This window comes from Mustela erminea, chromosome 8 (assembly GCF_009829155.1).
Source record: "Mustela erminea isolate mMusErm1 chromosome 8, mMusErm1.Pri, whole genome shotgun sequence".
NCBI lineage: Eukaryota > Metazoa > Chordata > Mammalia > Carnivora > Mustelidae > Mustela > Mustela erminea.
In genome coordinates, this window is record NC_045621.1 from 72,561,885 (window position 1) to 72,581,841 (window position 19,957).

Consider the following 19,957-nt stretch of genomic DNA (forward strand, 5'->3'; position numbering starts at 1 on the left):
TCATTCACTGTTTTTCTATTGAGGTCAAAGAGAAAAAGATAAAGATTATATACAAATATATAAATATACAAATAAAGCTCACTGCATTCTGCAAATTATATAGATGCAGTGCTTTGGGTTAAGTCCTCTTAAAATCTTCTCTGGCTTTACCAATTTGAGAGTCACTTTTTATTGGTAAGTGTTATCTCAATTTGCAACAATGCATGGTTAAATGGTTTCTACAATCACTGTGATAATCACAGTGCTACTTACCTGACACTTATTGCTAAAAGGTTGGTATGCATCTTTTATACCTGCTTGTGGTTTCAACTGCCAGCTGTCAGAGAAATGTCCCTATAATTGACAAAATGGAAAAAATAAAAGATAAAAAGAGAAAGAAAAGGAGGGCAGTAAGGCAGATAGATTTTTCATTTCTTATCTTGTGATACATTCTGTAGCAGTAAACACTTCTATCTCTTAAATAGACCCTTTGAAGGCAGAAAAAGAAAACGCTCGAAGAGAAAGCTTTATAAACTGGAGATTGCCTTTCTGCTCATTGTGGCTTTGTCCTTTTGGAAAGTCTGCATGACCTCTCCTCCTTGTATTAAATAAAACAAGGGTGCAAGAACTGATGATTCGATTTGGTGAGTTAGTTACGGGAGTAGTTCTGGCATCTGTTACTTCCACTCTGTTATCCATTACTTCTGTTCTGTTAATGGCAGCAGCCATTTGATTAACTACTGAGATTTGGACACGAAGGGGATCCAAGGTGGGTCGTGAAGTAAATCACATAGCTACATCTCTGCTTCATCTTCACCTCACCTGTTCCTCTGTTTCCAGACTTCTGGCAGATTGGCAGCTGGAGGTTTTCACATTGGATAGGAGGAGCTCTAATTATTTCAAGAATAATTGACTTAAAAATGCATATTATAATATCCTGTTAATAGAACTCCTGGAGTATATGTCATTTACGTATCACTTGTGGTATAACATTTTTTTGGAAGAATTAAAAGCAAATCTTCCCTTCCCCGCCAAATAGATAAATGAGTGGATAAAACTAAAAGGGTGAGTGAAATAATTTTTAAATATTTACAAAATTCTTAATTTATGCACAACCCAGAACTGAGAACAAGGACTGGCCTTTTATACCTTCATAGAGTCATAAGAAAAAGCTCCAAGTAGAAAAAGGCAAAAATCTGTATTTCTTAGTAGTAATCAGTATGTTGTAGTACCCAACAAAAAGTGACAACAGACTTCTACCGTAAGCCCAAATACCAGGAAATATTCATTTGAAATGTAATTATATATATTGTTTCCTGACTGACTTGTTTAAATAGACAGGTCACAAAGGCAGTCAGCTTTCTTCTGTATGGTTGTGTGGAATCAGACGTTATATCTAGAAGTAATTGTAAAAAGCATCTAGTAGTTCAAATGATGCGGCACCTCACGGGGTAAATGAATTTCTGAAGGTAAAAACTTGACTGTGGGCGGTCTGGAGCTCCTCTTAGCCTTTTCATTGTCAGTCCAGTGCTTAACTTTTCCCTATGCTGAACACATTAGAAAGTTTTTACATTTGATTATTTGTCACTGTTCACAAGGAGGCACAATCAATCCTGGAAAATAAAAAAATGGAAAACTAGGGGAAGTATTGTATAAATTTAAGATCAACCAATCAATCAAATTATGGAAGGAACATTAAACCACAGACCAAACCTCATAACCTGAAAAGAATCCAAAAATGAATTCTCATTCATTTAGTACTTTTAAGTCTACAAGAGCTTAGGCCCAGGTCCAAACTTAACTCAGTTGAGACCCAAAGTACACAGGACTAAAAAAAAAAATGGAGTGGAGGTATGTAGTTAAGGTCAGAATTGGTCTTATTGGACCACAAAGTGTATCCCAGGATGGCACAACGGAAGGGTCTTGATTGCTGATTGAAGAAATGTCCAGCCATGGTCTAGCAATCATTTACATAGCGGTCACCAGAAGAATGCAAACAAACCCACTCTAATAGTTCTTTGACTCAAGTCTCATCCTTTTCTACAGCCTAAGATTAGGATATAAACTGTGGAGTTAATTTGGTTACGCAAAAACATCGCTCTAGCAATTGTTGCTTGATGGCAAACCTGGTGACTTCTGGCACAGAGAATACCAAAGTGAGCTAGCTCATACTGAGGGATCCTTACTCAATTAAATAGAAAGATTCCTCAAGCAGAATATTTGTTGTTATAATTTTAAGTGTACAAAGCTCGATATGTAACATGTGAAGACGTTGCCAAAGATAAATACAGGTAGAGGACCAAATAAAAATAACGTTGCCAAAGATAAATACAGGTAGAGGACCAAATAAAAAATTTTAAAATAAATGCCATTATCAGTCATTACTACATATTCCATCCTCGCCGCCCAGCAGCTGCACCGCCTCGGTGTAGCGGGAGTCGCGGATGAGGCGGTACACGACCGCGGTGAACTCCCCATCGGGGATGTGCGCGCGGCTGAGCCCGGCCATAACCGCCGCCGCGGTGGTGCGTGCTGGTTACCACGGTAACGACAGCAAATATTTCAGCAAATATTTCTGTACGTTGGTAGTTAATTCCAGTAGAAGGAACTGGCTGGGATAGGAAAGGAGTCACGCTACTAAGTACACTAGTGTTCCCTGTATTTCCTAATCAAATGGGAAGTATTCTCCAATATACGGCATATAAACTCAAAGATTCCTTCAGATTTTCTTCCAAATATGGAACCATCACTATCAACTACATAAATGGTACAGACTAAAAGAGACATAAATTAGATACCATATTTTAGTATTCCTAATCAGCCAAACTGTCTGACAGCATTTCAACACCCAAAGATGTCATGCTATCGAGGAATTATTCGGAGCATAATGCATCTAGATACCTGTGTAGCTAGTTTGTTCCTCTTCGAAGGGGGAAATACTGCATTATTAGCAGGAGCAGGATCCCTATCATTCATGGAGCGGTGAATGGTCCAACCAACGAAATTGCTGTTACTATAGGTTGAAAACTTTCTAAATCAGAACTTCCATATGGTTCAACCTAATACCATTTTTTTTTTTTTTTCTAAGCCAGGTAGAATGGGGAATTTACATTTAGGAGAGAATAGGTAAGCGGTGGGGGAAACAAATAATGAAGCTCTAGCAGCTTATAGAAAACTAAATGCCTGAACAGAATAAATAGGGTCACAGTGAGAAGCTTAAAATACTATTGATAGGGTTTTGTATATGAAACAGGCATTATTTATCTACTAGTTTCAGAATTCACTGACATATCACTCCATCTATAGTGTGAGTAGGAGAGTATGTTGGAGTCATGGAAATAGTGTGGAATATTTTTTTTTTTTCAAGAGGCTACAACATGGAAACAAACTCCAGCATGAATGTGTCCTAAATTTAAGTACAGTTCTAAAGCTACCTACTGTTAATCATTGTTAAAGATCAAATCCATAAATAGAAGGATCATGTTTACCTTCACATATTCAAATGGAGCAAAAGAAAACCATGGAAATTTGTCAGTAGTTTATTGTATCCACACCATAGCATCCTAATTTTGTTATGGCACAAAATTTCCCATGAATCTTGCAAATTAAAAACAGCAACAATATCTAGAACACAAGGAATTTTTGCTCAAGCATTACAACCATACTGCAACACTCAGCACAAACGCTATACTCTTTCCAAAATGTCTGCATTATAAATTAATGTAATTATAAGGGTAAATTGTTGTAGAACATGAAATTTTTGCAATCAATAATTATTAATGTCCAGATTTACCATATAGTTGATAGTGCCTGCTCTCTGCAAGATGTAATCTTATGATGGAGGGTTTCCTCAGGATAAAGCAAAGAATGAAATACAAATGAGAACATGGGCATTAAGAATATTGACACAACTTCCTCTTTCACTTTTGAACTTTTTCATAAATCCTTCTAGGGTACAAGTTCTTTTATTATATATCTTTTTGTGAGGTTTCTCAAGAGTTACATCTAAACTATTTCAATTATAAACTGTACAAGGCTCAATATGTAACAAATGCAAAGATGTCAAAGTATGGATACAAACAAAATAGAGGACCAAATGTAAGTAAAAGAGCCATTTTGATAAATGACATTATCAGACATTACTACATATTCCATCCTATAATCTCATAAATCAAAGCTTTTAACTGTCTGGATTCATATGTGACTGTATTCTTTCCACTATGCATTCTTTCTTCTTCCAGGGGTTGTTCAATAACGGCAGGTATGTTCCTGCCATAAAGTTCACAGTGTTCCAGAAACTGGACACATTCTTGAATAACACTGTCACGAAGCACAATCATGTGTTTTGACATGTTTTCTAACAAGGAGAGGAAGCATCTTTTAGCATAATACCAGGTATCAGTTCCCAGTTTCTTATGATAAGGTTCCAGGCTTTTGATAACCCGAGAAATACCAAAGTCGTAATTTCCTTTGGCACAGTAGAGCGTCCCTATCACCAAATTCACAATGCAGAGGTGGTAGATTTTCTTATCTGGGTCATCATAGGACAGCTGCTCTTCCTCCTTCTCGATCTTCCTCATCAACTCCTCGGCTTCTTCATTCTGACTTGTCATAATGTATGAAACACACAGGTTAGCCAGCACAATAGCACTGACATTCAGGATGTTGTCATAGTGCTTCTTGACGATGGGTTCATAGAAACCGATAGCTTCTTTGTATTTGTTTTCCTGCATGAACAGGACATGAGCCACGTTCAGCTTCCACACATCATGGTCATTACAGAATTCCACAGACTTGCGGAAGATCTTTTCCACCATTGCATAATTCTCAAGGTTCCAGTAGATCTTTGCCTGGGCCATCAACACGGGAATGTACTTCTCCAGAGTGTCATCGTACTCATTCACTGCCTTTTTGACAGCTTCATCATCTCTATTGTGTCTTGCTTCCTGTACTTGTTTGGTGAGTCTCCGGAGCTGTTCAGTCAGCATCCCTGCCAGCCCGTCCAACTTAATGAAAGCCTCTTCTGGGGCTGTCTGGCAAGTGATCATGGCGTCCAGGAAGTCATAGAGATAGGGTGTGAGCAGCCTGTAGGTCAAATGGGCATTCTCCGCCAGGACATCGGCTGCCAGGTCAAAATACTCGTACTTACAGTAGAGCAGCAGCAGGTTGCCAAAGGTCTCCGGGGGGAAGGGGTTCTGCTGGAGCAAAAACTGCAGCTTTTCAAACCCCTCGGTAGGCCTGGCATCCATGTTCATGAGCGCCTGGTTGTGCAGGGTCACGGGGTCTAACTCTTCTTCTGCCCTAGGTGGCATGTCCGTGAGGGTTTCCTGGGCCACCTCGTAGTTTCGCAGTTGGTACTCGATGGCGGCCTTGAGGTTGAAGGCTTCCACCAGGGCAGTCTGGTGAAGGACTAACGTGTTGCCAACACTTCGCACGTCGATGCCCTCCGTGGTCATGCCCACACCTAACTCTGGGTGCTGGCGGATACCGTGTTCAATAATGTCGGCAATATGCTTCAGAGCCGAGGCGTAGTGCCGGCTGCTGTAATAGGCCAAAGCCAGGTTGTAGGAGAGGTCAGGCCGGTAGCCCGAAGCCTGCAGGGCCGCGAGGAACTTGGCGCACGCGGCTTCGTACTGTCCCTCCTTGTAGAGCAAACAACCCAGGTTGACCTGGCCGTCCAGTTCGTTCTCGCCCCCACTGTCGTCGCCCCCTTCCCCACTCAGCAGCTGCTCCACCAGGCTCTTGGCCCCGGGCAGGTCGCCCTCGCTGTACTTGATGGCGGCCTGCAGGCGGAGGACCCGGCCGTGGTAGGCGGGGTTGTCCAGCAGGAGGAAGGCCACCCGCGTGGCCTCTGGGTAGAGGCAGGCCTTGTACAGGGCCTGGGCCTGGTACAGGCGGTACTGCTCCAGCTCGGGGTGCAGCTGGCCCAGCTGCTCATAGCACTCGGCAGCCAGCGCGAACTCCTGCAGGCGGTAGTAGCAGTAGCCCAGCAGCGACAGGCCGGCGCGGCTCCTCGGGCTCCGCTGGAGCTCGCCGCCCAGCAGCTGCACGGCCTCGGCGTAGCGGGAGTCGCGGATGAGGCGGTACACGACCGCGGTGAACTCCCCATCGGGGATGTGCGCGCCGCTGAGCCCGGCCATAACCGCCGCCCCGGTGGTGCGTGCTGGTTACCACGGCAACGAGCCCGCCGGAAACGGAAGGCTGCTTGTTGAGATTACTTTGTAACGGAATAAACCCATTAGGAATAAAAAGTAATAAATGAAGTAAGTTTTTCCATTATTAATCCTGTCCTCGAAGACTTTATGTAACACAAGACTGAACAAAAGCGGCCGGGTGGCTCAAGAGATGAAAACTTCACTTCCCGGCATGCACCACTCTAGTCGCGGCGTAGCCGGAACGTGGCCGCACTGCATGCTGGGTGCGTAGTCTCGCGGGACGAACTCACAGGAAGGGGAGACGAGGCTTCTGTACTCTTTCCCGGTAGAGTTTAGAAAGTCGCTGTCTGCCGGTTCTATGACTTGGCTGTCTGGCACTAAGGGAGGAAGGGTTATGGTCTGAAATCCTTTGCTTTTTACGCCTTTTTTAGTGTGCAGTGCATTCAAACGGTATCGGTTGTAGTTCTGTATGTAAATTAGCGGGCGGACTGTCTCCTTGGAATTGCCCTGTAATTAAGAGTAGGTTCTTTTTTAAGAATGCCTCGAGAGCATGCTTTCAGAAGCCTTTATCTTTGTTGTTTTCACAGTAGGAAATGGTTTTGTGTTTGGTATTTTTAGATTAAAGTGTCTCCAGTCCCCTTATTTTTGAGAAACAATTATTACAGAGCAGATGGCTGCGTTTAAACGTGGCTGCATCTCCTGCCCTAGTCCTTTGGCTTTCACTACAAAAAGAAACCATTCCTCCTTGATCTACCTAAATCACCACTGGTCTTCCATCATTTGCATTCGTCTGTCTAGTCCCTAAGATAAACGGTGTCGAAATAAAAGCGTGCGTTTGCTGTTTGATTAAAGACTTAAGTGCAAGTCCTTTATCTTCCTCCTTTATAGTTTTGCTGCCCAAGCACCTTATCTGTATGTAAATTTGAGACCCGACATCAACCATCTTGTATTATTAGGCCGTTTATGTACATTTTTTCTAGGGGTGCCTGGGTGGCTCAGTGGGTTAAAGCCTCTGCCTTCGGCTCAGGTCATGATCCCAGGGTCCTGGGATCGAGCCCCACATCGGGCTCTCTGCTCAGCAGGGAGCCTGCTTCCCTTCCTCTCTCTCTGCCTGCCTCTCTGTGTACTTGCGATCTTTGTCTGTCGAATAAATATGTACATTTTTTCTGACCTTAATAACCACTCCATATGCTGTATATTACAGATAAGGAATCTGTGTACTGGAAAGATTTAAGTTATTTGCTTAAGACCACACAGGTAGGGCGCCTGGGTGGCTCAGTGGGTTAAAGCCTCTGCTTTCCACTCAGATCATGATCCCAGGGTCCTGGGATTGAGCCCCACATTGGGCTCTCTGCTCAGCAGGGAGCCTGCTTCCTCCTCTCTCTGCCTGTCTCTCTGCCTACTTGTGATCTCTCTCTGTCAAATAAATAAATAAAATCTTGGAAAAAAAAAAAAAAAAGACCACACAGGTAGGTAGTTAGCAGCTGTACCATGATGTCCAACATCTAGTTTCAGTAGGTAATAGTAACTGATAAATAACTCATTCTGTATATCCCATATAGATGAGTTTGTATGAGCCCAGTGTTTGTGGCCAGTTTGTAGAATGGAAGATTAGAGTTATTTTCCTCCATTCAGCCAACTTGGTGTGGGCAGTAGAAATTTGAACTTCCAGATCTGAATGGCAGCTGTGAGCAGATGTTAGGACTTAATTAGTGGGTGAGGTGGTATAGCTTCTAGTCACCTGGTCTATCTAGGAGGAGACTTCCCCCCGTGTGTGATTGTTCATATGAGAAAACAGCTGAATTTTGTACTTACTCAGTCTTTTTTCTTGCTGAGAAATTGACAGAGCTGTGAAGTTCTGAGGGATCAGAAAAGGAACTTACCACTGCATGAATACCAAGAGAGGAACAAACCACACATTTCAAAGGATTGAGTGGGGTTTCTTGCACACCTAAAATAACCCGAGAAAACAGGCAGGGAGAACTATTAGAACTCTACTCAGAGACTTCTTTCAACCTAACCTCTAGGTTGCACCCTTTTAGGGCCTTCAACTCAGCAGGTATGTGAGTTGGTAGAAGCTGATTAGTGCTGCCTGATAATTGAGGTGTAGAAGGATCTTCACCTTTATGGCTGCCTGACTACATTTGTCTCTTGGAAACTCAGGCTCAATATTTTAAAATCCTTTTGTGTGAACTGTTACTTTGGGTAAGTTACTATTAAATCAAGTTAGGACAACAGAACATAGAAATGGGAAACTATCTTTTTATCTTCAGTCTGTCAGTCTTTCTTTCAGAATTGTATTTGTATCATGTAAAGCATTCATCTTCGAATGGCTTCTTGGAAATGGATGAAAAATAGAAGGACTATCTGCTGTCTCTCAAATTTCCCTGATCCCTTCAGGCATCAGTTGGGGTCCCCTCTTTGTGTTGGTACCTGTCTGTGGGTGTGGCAGCTGATGGGGACAAGAGGGAGGCTGCTCTGTGTCTTTCCCGTTATTTCATGTGCTGCTGCTCCCAAGGCCTGGCTTGAAAAAAGCACAGGACATTCGGTTTAGACAGATGGAGGGCAGGGTCATTTTCAAAATGAAATGAGTGCACAAATCACACTGTGAAATTGGCACGACCATCACTGCTGCTGTGATAGACTGACTTTTATTTAGTCTCTGATAGGCAGTTGGGGAATAGATTAGGTTTTTTGGTGGGGGGAGAGGGAAAGAAGGCCCATTAATTAATGATAGAAATTCTGGAAAGCAATAAATGGGATGGAATATTATAAAATGCCATAAAGGCTCATTTTGTTTCCAACAGAATCTTGAAAACTAGAGCATGTATCAAAAACTAAATGTATCGTACCATTCCTAGCGATAAGAAAGCATTTGGTGGTTGCAGTAAAATGATTTAGTGCTTTACTGAAAGAAACTAGGCGTTGAGAAAATGGTGTTGGACTTGATGGCTTTCGCTGCATAAGGGACGATGCATGTTCACCACGTAGAAAATTTCCATTCAGGCAAAATGTGTAGGAGCTAAAAACATGACGTTTAGTTCTTCATATGCTTATGTTTCTGCCTGCAAAACGGAGATGATCAAATCCTGTTCTATATATTTGTGTAATCTAGTCAGCATTGTGAAACAGTTGGAAGGTATGATTTTGTATTTATCTTGCAAATGTGATCCTTTCCCATAGGTGAAGTGGTCATTTCTGAATATCACAACTACCACAGCTGTGGGCAGACATCGTCCTTGACAATGGAAGACCTTCTGCAAAACCATTTGCCAGTTGTTCTTTCTTTATCCCTCTCATTGCAGGCCATTTTCTTCATGATGTCCAGTTTTAGGAGCTGTTACCTTGCTTCCTCTCATCAATAAGCAGGGAAAAAGAATAAATCAGTGCCAAATTGGCAACATAATTGACTTTTAGGAGCATCCGTTTAATCTTTTAACACTTTTGGAAAGGTCGTATACCAGATTAACACTTGGGGACATTTATGCTCAGATACTAAGCCATTGAACCTCATTATGAACTCTCTTTTTGCTGGTAGTTTCAGCTTTCTTAATATTTTAATTAGATTTCCTTCTTAGATATACCTTGGGTGTTTTGTTTTGTTTTTAATCAAGTAGCTTACATTTGGGTGCTTACAGTGTTATTATGTAAATGAAGTTATGGGGGAACACAATAGCATTCTGGTTTATAAATAGAATTAGTAGAGAAGGCACAACTGTGGATCCTGACCTTTAAAGAAAGCAGTCAACCATCCAGAGTAGCTTAGCTACTCTAAGCCTCGTGTTTATGCAGTACCTTCTGTACCAGGACCAGGTCCTGCTTTGTCTGACTCCCTCATGAATCCTCACAGCATCCTATGAATTAGATGACTCTTCTCATTGGCCCCATGGAAAATCATGGGCAAAGTGCAAAAAGGAGCCTGTGGTGGCTGCAGCCCGCTCGCAGGACCTGGCGATTGCTTCAGTGCGCCGGGAGGAGCCACACTGCCCCTCTTCCCTCGCTCCCCCTGGGCGCCTCCTCTCCAGTCATTTGAATTGGCTTTGGATCATTTGCTGCAGTTTGTTCTAATAGAACAGGCACAATGGTGTAAGAATTTTAAAGTTTAAGCACCGGAGCCGTTGTGTAATTGTATGGCGTCAGTGTGGCTGGCAGCCCCGCGTTGATGTGATCCCCTTGTGTAATTGCCCATGCAAATTCGAGCAATCTGTAACGGACACAGGAGCCCGCGTTCGGGCTGCAGATTTTTCTCCCTCCAGAAAATCGTCAATAATTTGAAGAACCTTTTGTCATCTTTAAAATGCTCCACGAACAGGACGGTCTCAGTATCCCTCTCATATGGGCAAACATCACAGATCCAGACAAGGTCAATGCGTTGAATTGACAGAGTTTAAATTGTCGCTATTCGGATGCATGCTTGCCTCTTTCAGCCTTTAAATCACCCTTCTTGAGAGAGAAAGATTATTCCAGAGGCTTCATTAAGCTTTAAGGATTTTATTAAAAACAGATATATTTAGGTCTCTTAAAGCGGACTGTCTCAAACTCATGAACTGGTTGCTTGGGAAATGGCCATGCCAATCTGCAAGGTTGTGTTCTAACAGTGCAACATCAGCCCGGCAAATGCGCACAAAGGGAGTGACTCCAGACAACTCAGCTGAAGACGTATTTTCCTTCTTTTGTGTAGAATAATAATAATAAGGAAGCAAATCTGGAGGGGATCCTTTTTAGATTATTGTATATCAAAATAAAATGGCAAAAATAGTTTTCTCCCATGGAAATGAGACTTAAAAAAACCTAGTCTCTTATTTCCATAGAACGCTGTTTCTTTAATCTCTCTCCCTACCCTTTTTCTCTCTCTCTCCTTTCTTAATTCTTCTAAAGATGATTTGATCTAAATCTAAAGAAAACAAATGGAGATTCTAACACACATGTCAACACACACGACGTGAACACAAAGATAGATGATAGCTTCAAACAGCACATTTTTGGATACAGTGAATACTTCATTTACTTAATAAACATATTTCTGTACCAGTGTATACCTTGGGCAACATTGGTATAGATAACGCCCCGCAGATAAACAGCTGATCTTTAGCCCTGTTGAGAGATGTGCCAAATATGCAAGAGCGTTCAGAATTAAATTAGAGAAGATGTAACCCCAGATTTCTAGCTGAGGAAAAGAGAGTACACAAACGGTGTGAGCAGGACACTAGGCAGTGCTGAGCCGTGTGCGGCTCATCAGAGTCCCCGGACACGCTTCATTTTGTTTCCGCCATCTCTGTCTGGGATTCTGACTGCTCACTTAGGCAATTCAGGCCTTCTTGTAGCCAGGCTCCACCTTTACATTTCCTGCCGCTTTTGAGTTTGGGGAGTTCTTGACAGCAAGCGGCGGAACAACTATTTCAGAGACTGTTAACGTTGAAGCAGGGAATGAAACCTCCGTGCGCCAGCATGGCCCAAGTTTTTAGGGGCCAAATTAGGTTTTGTTCTGTTTAATGAATCTTCTTTGAGATTTTTTTTTTTTTCCAGCCCAGACATTTTTGTTTAGATTTAAATCTTCCCCAGTTGTTTAGATTTCTGTCCTGCTCGAAGGAGGTTGTTTCACACTATTTCTGGGGCCAAGACTATATTTTATCTTTCTGCAATTCATTAAGAGTCTGCAGGAGAAATGGATTTTAAAATAATTGTACCGCAAAGTAAATTGAGCAGACTCTGTTTAATGACCTAAGGTAAGTGGATAAAGTATGATAAATCTCGATACATGATAAAAGCAACTGAATTCCTGTAGCGTTAATATTAGATAGTACTATGATGCTAACAAAATTTTAAAGATTATTTCTAACCCAACCCAGTGTGTATACAAATATAAAATACCTGGAACTGTAGAGACCTCTCAGATCTTAGAAATAAGAAACACAGGCAATTTTAATTTCATCCGACTCATTTAATAAATTGACTTCTAAATTAAAGTGACTGCCATTTATAGGACATCTAGATATGAGATGATCTAAAATTGTCCTCTACGAAGTAAAAGGGTATATTTTTAAAGAAATTGTACCGATGACCATATCATTCAGGATCACTGCAGGCAGGCTCTGATGTATCTGTGGGAAGGGTATTTTATATCTATCCCATGGATGTAACTTTTTATTTTGTCTTTAGAAGATGACCTCTCTAGGTCTGTTCCTATTTTATTTGAGATGAGTAAGTAAGACCATTATGTGGAAAACATTTTAAAAGATACAGCTTGGTCTTCTGGTGTAGAAATGAATTGAGTAAGAGCCAGTGCTTTTATTTTGCAGGTGGGAAACCCAGGACCTGAAGAGTCCCAAGAGAACAGGTCCAGCTGGTGACCAAGGGGATGGGGGTCCCTATCAGCTCAGCTTTGCCTGGTGCCCTTTTGAGTTTGCACACTGTTCCCCCTGGCCACGATCACAAGCTACATGATAGGCTGAGCATGTATTATGTACACTTTGACTAATAAGAAAATAAATAGCATGTCTGAAAAAATACATCAGGCAGAGAAAGTAGGATGAAGTCATTACAACCATTAATGGCCAAGAGACTAAAGGAAGTGAACATCATCTGGTCAGTTGAAGGTTTTATAAGAAGGCTCACATTTCAAATGCCTTCTTCCAGTAGGAAGTAAACACTGATAATACAGTCTGAGAGAATTTCTGTGTTTTGCAGAAAAGCAGAGTATATAGATAACCACACATACCTCACAGTCTTGGAAAATTATGCATTATTTAGAAAAGGGATTAAAAATATCTCCAACTTGCAAGTGTTCAACCTCTCACCCCGGGGGGTTGCACAGGGAGGGCGCTGCTGTCCTTTTCCACTGCTTCATGGTCTCTGAGGAACAGACCCATGGCATTAGTCAGCAGTTCCCGAATTTTGACCCACAATAGGAAAGATACCTCGAGACAGGAAAAATAGATGGAGGCAATTACAAACAGCTACTTGATTGATGGTTGACATTGTCAGGGCTCCAGTGTATGGCAGATTGCGATGGTGTTGAACTCCCCTTGCTACCAGTGGCTGTTGCTATTGGCAACCGTGCAGTGAAGCCAATAAAAAGGCAAGAAAATGAGAGGAAAGCTCAACCTTCGTGGAAGCCGTAGGGTTTGTGCTATAAATTATGTTCCCCTTAGCAATATGTAGCATCAACGTTCGGGTCGGCCACAGTACCCCCAGCCGCCTGCAGTCTCCGTCGGACCCCGGGTCTAGTTTTATCATAAAGCACATGCTTTAAAATTTTGCTCTAGATAGACTGGCATCCGTCTGTCGGGGCTCTTTATTTATTTATTGCTGGGGATGATAACAGATGTGGGTTTGTCTCTGCCTCACGCGGACTGATTTTCAATTCCCGTTTGTGATATAAACACGATGTGGCAATAGCTGAAAACACCTGCAGTGCTTCTGAGCGGCAGCCTGCAGCCGCCCGGACCAGGGTCTGTCCCCAACTCCGCCCCCCGCTTTGTTCCTCACCTGAAGGAGGCGAGACAGCATGGCAGAAGCTATTTTCCTTTATAGCAGAGTGATTCAGAAAACTGGCTTAATAAAATCCATAAATCTGAACAACGTCCTCTTACCTGCCCTGCAGAGGCAATTTCCCCTGCACTCATTTTCTCCCCCGGTTCCCCCAGCCTTCCCTGCAGAGGCAGCTGTGAAGGCGAGCTAGGAACCTTATTGTTTAGGCTCCCACTCCCTCCTTCTGTCTTTGGCCAAACCCCCCTCCAGTGTCTCTCTTTTCTAAGCAATTGATGGCAGGATTCTGCATCCTCATTTGGGTGGGGGGTGGTTCGAAGCGCCATTTTTCTTTGTTTGGATTGACGTTTACTTTGTCTTTGGCAGTCCTCTTACCAGCTGCCTCGGCATCTTTTCTTGTTTAGGTGTCTTTTGCTTCTCATCCTCATCTTTGTTGCCCCCCCCTTTGCCTGCTTTATAATTTTCTGTTACTTTAATTCTTGCCATAAAGAATCTTACGTTGGGGCCCCTGGGTGGCTCAGTGGGTTAAGCCTCTGCCTTTGGCTCAGGTCGTGATCTTGGGGTCCTGGAATCGAGCCTCGCATCCAGCTCTCTGCTTGGCAGGGAGCCTGCTTCCCCCTCTCTCTGCTTACTTGTGATCTCTCTCTGTCAAATAAATAAATAAAATCTTAAAAAAAAAAAAAAAAGAATCCTGTCTTCCCCATTGATACATGCTCTTCCCTCCCATTTTGATACCTTCATTTACCCATTCTTTAAACATTGCCGGAATATCTGTTGTGTTCTCCGGGGGAAACCATGCTCTTTGAGGAACACAGCCCCTATTTCTTTAATTCTTGAGGAGTCAAGTTAGTAACTGATATTGACCAGCAACAACAAGAACAAAAATGGTGAACTTAGGATTTTCCAGAGCTGGAACGGACTTCAAGGTACATCTAGTCCAGGGATCTTCCAACTCCTCAGAGCTCCTTTATGGACCACATCATGTGTAATCAAAAAGAAGAGAATTTACAGGGGTTCTGGATCCCCCAACCTGGCTTCAAACAGAGAATTTCAGCTATTAAATGTTTTATATCTTGGGCATTCCTTGTAAGATTTATTTGCACAAAGAGTTCTGAGGTTAAAATATGTCTGAAAATCCTTTCCTAATGTAATCTCATTTGACAAATGAAACAGGCTGGGAGAAGTTAGGTGACTTGTCAACAGTCACCCAATCAATCCTGCCAAAGCCAGGGTAGGAAGTCTAGCTTCTAGTCCAGTGTTCTTTGGATGAATCAAACCATGTCCTCAATGTCTCGGGTAAAATGGGGAGCAAAGGAGTTTTGTGGTCATTGCATTGATTTAATATTGTTTATTTTAATTATAAACTTAGTTTCCTAGACAATATGTATTTGTCTTCATGCCAGACTGTTATCTCTTCACTTTTCAAGCATGATTTCTTACACTTAAGGAAAAATAAAAAATTGCGGACCACTGCATTTGGCTTTAGGTTGGTTTTGGTGGGAACCTTAAATGGTATACAAAAATTTATCCCTAAGAGAACTCAGGGTAGTCACTGATCATTCTCCATGTTTCTATGTCCATAAAATGTCTCTGCTATTGGGAATAGTTCCGAAGTACTCATATGTTTCTTGTAGTAAATCCAGCTATGGACTTCCTTTCATCCCTCCTTTAATTAAAGTCTATTACCCCTTTCCTTCTGGGAGAAGGCTTGGTCTACAACGAAGGTTTAATTTTAAAAAACTGAAAAAGGTGACCGCAATCCCAATGCAGTGTTATGAATGTTGTAGAAACACCAGTGACACAAACACATCTGTTGTCTCCCTACTATGGGCCTTTTAAGGGGAAAACTAGAAATGATTGTTTTTTTTTAAAAGAATACTATAGTTAATCTCTTAAGGAGGCAATGATAGAGTTTATCTCTTAGGCAATTCTAAAGGCTCTGATCCAACATTAAGAAGCTTTAGGATAAAAATAAGATACCGCTACAGAATACAAAGTGGGATTCTGGGGACAAAAGAGGGCTCAGGAGGGGATGCAAAGGCAGGCCTTGCTTAGCCTGTAACCAATGAAGGGTGAGCTAGGAAGTGAAGCAGCGCTAAGGGTGTCCTCACTGCTCCGGGCTCCCTGGGTTGGGAAGGACCACGGCTGGCTGTGCTCAGGTCCTGGCTCCTCTGCCCTGTCTCAGGCTCAGCCCCTGGATGCTCACAGGGAAAGCTGAGGCCCCCAGGCGGTTCTCCCTCCCCACCTGCTGCTCCATTCCTCCTATTGTGCTAACCGCACTTCAAGGTAAAAGCCCAGGCATGCTTCCCCCACGCAAACTGAGACTCTGTCCGCTGGAGCTAAAAGCAACAAAGGGATGCTGTGGACTGGACAAAGCCGGCCCGTCAGGACACAGTCATTTTGCCATGGCAGCGAAGCTGGATGGTTAGTTTCTGTCTTCCTCTGCGGCCAGCAGGAGGCTGGAGGAGGAGGGAGAGGCAGCAGACGCCAGCAGCCTTTTCTGGTGCAGCTCTTCCCACTTTCTTCTGTTCGCGGCCACGGAATCCAGCATCGGCTTCAGTTTCACATTGACCTTCACCAATGCCTGAAATAAAACAAAAAACAGGTAGAGGAGAAGAACCCGAGTCACTGACATGATTTTCCAGCTTTCATTGTTGAGGACAATGGAAACTGGCTGTAAGAAATGAGAGGTGATAATTATTTTGGTAAACAAGAGCTATTTACAAGAAGCGAATATGCATGTGACACCACTGTGTTACATTAATAGAACCCAGACAAGGCAAGGCACAAAATATCCAGCTCACACATTACTAATAGGTCTATTGTTGTCTACCACGGAGACCTCCAGATCTCAATAGACCATGAACTTCAGTTTTGACCAAGATATACCTTCCATTTGCTTCACCACGGATGGTTCTGGGTGGACTCACCTGAATAAGAAAGGCCAGGTAACATCCTGAAAGAAGAAAAGGTGCTCATTTTTCACGCTGAGGATCTGGGAGCTGCGCTAAATGTACAGATGTGGATGTGAACATGGAGATGGATGCGCAAGAAGGGAGACAGGAATGGGGAGGTGAGGGCCGGGTGCCGCAGAGGGGAGGAGGGACGAGGACACAGGCTGAGGCTGGAGGCCAACCCAGGATTCAGGATCCTACTTGCAGGAGACTATCCTAAATATATTCTCCTTTACTCAATTTTGTTATTAAAAAAAAAAAAAAACAGGGCGCCTGGGTGGCTCAGTGGGTTAAGCCGCTGCCTTCGGCTCAGGTCATGATCTCAGTGTCCTGGGATCGAGTCCCGCATCGGGCTCTCTGCTCAGCAGGGAGCCTGCTTCCCTCTCTTTCTCTCTGCCTGCCTCTCTCCATCTACTTGTGATTTCTCTCTGTCAAATAAATAAATAAAATCTTTAAAAAAAAAAAAAAAAAAAAAAAAAACCAAGGGTCCCCTACTCCCTAATGGTATAACCTTCCAACTTTACGAAACATGGATGGCCTCTGTCATGGAACAAAGCAATGAATAAAACAAGGATCGACGAGGAGCTGTGGGGGTGTTAGCCCATGGAAAGGGAGTGTTCCTGTCCAATGCTTTGGGTCCTCATGTTGAGGCCACAGATGATCCCCTCGCTCCATGGAGACACCTTGCAGGCGTGTCCCACCTGTCCCAGGGGAAACAAAGCCCCTGCAATGTCAGCAAACCTCCAGAACAGCCTTCTTCAAGCAGGAGGTGTGGTTAGGGGGTGGTCACAGCAAAGCCTCCCAAAGGAGGAAAGACTAGCCCTTCTTGTAGGGGGTGTCCCTCCCTACCACGACTGCAAATCAACAATTAGACCTGATCTATCTCCTCAGATAGCCCTTACTCCAGGATAGGAGTTAAATGCAACTGGATGTTAGTTAAGTGACTGTTGAAAAGCCCAGAAGTAACCAGGGAGCCTACTGAGCCGTGAGCCCTCCAACCTGGCTAAAATGGGGTCCCTTCACACAGATGTCTCTCTTTTTTTTTCCACATGGATGTCTCTTAAACGGAGCATATTCTCTCTCTTGAAAGCAGTCTTTATCACACCAGCCACCATTCAATTCTAAATTAGATTTATAAGCCATTCCATATGAAAATAAAACATAGCGACGTAATAACTCAGGTAGTGATCAAAATCCCCTTTATTTTTGTGAGAAAAATGCAGGTTATTGCTTTCTGCTCGATGCACAGTGTTTTATTTGGACAATAGCGTGGGGGTAACAACGAATGCCATGGTTTTATTTAGTATAGTTTGGCACTGGCTCCTCTTCACTCTGATCAAGCCTTTTAATTAAACTGACTAGTATAATTCCTATGGAAATTAGTGTTTATGTTATTTTCCTGCTACAAAAGCATTTCTCTAGAACTTATTTTTTTTTAATCCCAGGAGCACAAATTGGAATTTTTTTCTGCCTGAAATGTAATTAAAAACTCATTTGATTACTATATTTCTGGCTCTGTTTTACTTATTAAATTCCTGTAATCAGTTTTCTTTTATGAAGCTGCTGGGAAATGATCTCAAAAACAACACATTTTTCTCTTCCTTGGCAGGTTCCCGAGCATTTACTAAATTACATTCATAGCACCTGCCCATGATTCGAATTACTCCACCAATTTATTCCTTAAACCATTTAAGTTTATTTGGCTTAGCCCCAAATGGAGATTACTTTCCTTTATCTAGCTCTTTGTTCTCTCTCTTGCTACCTTTGCGGTGAATAAAAAAAAAAAAAAAATTCCAGGGTTGGGGGGAGCAGAACATATTTGTCAGAAGTCCTTCTCTTTCACAGTCTCTTCAATTAAACACGGAATTGTCATAGTAGAATATCGTTTTCCCCTGGCAGGTGCTGGTCTAGGCTAAGGTAGCAAAAGTCCCATCCTGTGCCATCAGTTAAGGGTATTGCTCCTACTATTCAGAAAGACTTGGATAGTCCTAAAAACTTCTCATCAGTGAGTGATGCCTGATGAGTTCTGTGCAAGTGCTACTCGTTTGCAAGTCCTGTCTGACTTGTCCTTCACTTCCATATAGATGCAAAGGGACTCTAAAGGTTAGATACTTGGCGCGATCCGCCCAGGGATGCTGAATCTCCTCCGTGACTCTCAGTGTTTACATATGCCGAGAGACGGTGAACTCACTACTTTTCAGGTGGTTCTGATTTTAGCATATTCCTTAGACTGAACTGAAATTTGTATCCTTGTAACTTCTACCTAATGGCCATTTGAGCTGGAATCTGCTTGAGCACCGTAGGACTGATGACTCATGCGCTGCTCCAAGTGTAGGTCGGGGTTGAGACTGACCTAAAACCCCAACTTTGGATGTTCTGCTTACTGTCCCTTGGGGCAACTGTCTGGCTCACGCAGGGGTTCCCAAGCTTATGCCAGCTCCCCCTGGCCCACCACAGACAGCACCTTGGATCCTTGCCCACTACTGGCCATAGTCCTGGGCATCCAGTCATCCCAGTGGCTGAGGGACGCACTTGTTTCCTGATTCCATTCACTCTGTTGTTGAGTCCCCTTGTGACCAGTCAGGTACAGTTTATTATATTTTACTTATGCTTTGAATAAGTAATACATTCCCACAGTCCAATGTATATAAAAGGTAAAAAAGGTACAATGTAAAATCTCCCTTCATCTCTGCCTCAGACACTTAGTTTCTTTCCCTAGAGGCAATCAAAGTTATCAATTTCTTGGGTATCCTGCAAGAAATCTTTTCTGCATATGTAAGCACATATAGAAAATATATACACATAAAGAATATGTGTATGACATGTATATGCATACATACAATGCATTATATGTGTGTGTGTGTGTTCAATTAAGTTGATTTCCCTTACCATTTTGGAGGTTTCTCTCAGAGATGGAGGGAAATCAAAACTTTGTGGAACAATATTACTATGATGCTTGAGTGAGCCCAAATGTACTGTGTAGAAATTAACACTTGGACTGTACAGAAAGGAGAGAGACCGAATTCTAATTTTCTATTGCTACAACACTGAGAGTTTCTTCTGCAGAGCTTAATCTGCTGTGAATCCCATCTATTCTCATTTTCCTCTGAAAAAACATAATTTTCACTTCTAGAAGTTTGATTTGTTTTTTTTTATATCTTCCATCACTCTGCTTATCATGCTTGATCTTTTCTCCACCCCTCTGCACATATAAAACATAATAAATGTCTTAATGTCCTTCACTATCGATTCCATGATCTGTATCATTTCTGAGTCCGTATTGATTGAGTTTTTTTTCTCATTATTATGGGCCAAGTTTTCTTGCTTCTTTGCATGCCTGGTAATTCTTGACTGGATATCAGCCATTATGAATTTTATGCT

General features: G+C 42.6%; 2 protein-coding genes across 2 annotated transcripts in view; both read right to left on the reverse strand.

Annotated features, from left to right (window-relative positions):
- Positions 1 to 3,502: 3,502 nt before the first annotated feature.
- LOC116597829 (tetratricopeptide repeat protein 30A) lies at positions 3,503 to 16,501 on the reverse strand. Its single transcript, XM_032356044.1, has 3 exons — positions 16,490 to 16,501; positions 9,479 to 9,482; positions 3,503 to 6,277 (listed from the first exon to the last, which is right to left on the reverse strand). The coding sequence occupies exon 3, from the start codon at positions 6,117 to 6,119 to the stop codon at positions 4,122 to 4,124; it is 1,998 nt and encodes a 665-aa protein (XP_032211935.1). The 5' UTR covers positions 6,120 to 6,277; positions 9,479 to 9,482; positions 16,490 to 16,501; the 3' UTR covers positions 3,503 to 4,121.
- The window catches only part of PDE11A (phosphodiesterase 11A), a 387,189-nt gene continuing 382,212 nt past the window's right edge, over positions 14,981 to 19,957 (reverse strand). The window contains exon 20 of the mRNA XM_032356042.1: positions 14,981 to 16,206. Coding sequence (XP_032211933.1) covers positions 16,048 to 16,206 — 159 coding nt within the window. The 3' untranslated portion in view covers positions 14,981 to 16,047. The remainder of the gene's footprint in view (positions 16,207 to 19,957) is intronic.

Bases quoted from the DNA above. Each gene is read 5' to 3' on its own strand.
- LOC116597829 (XM_032356044.1), bottom strand. From the start codon at position 6,119: ATGGCCGGGCTCAGCGGCGCGCACATCCCCGATGGGGAGTTCACCGCG.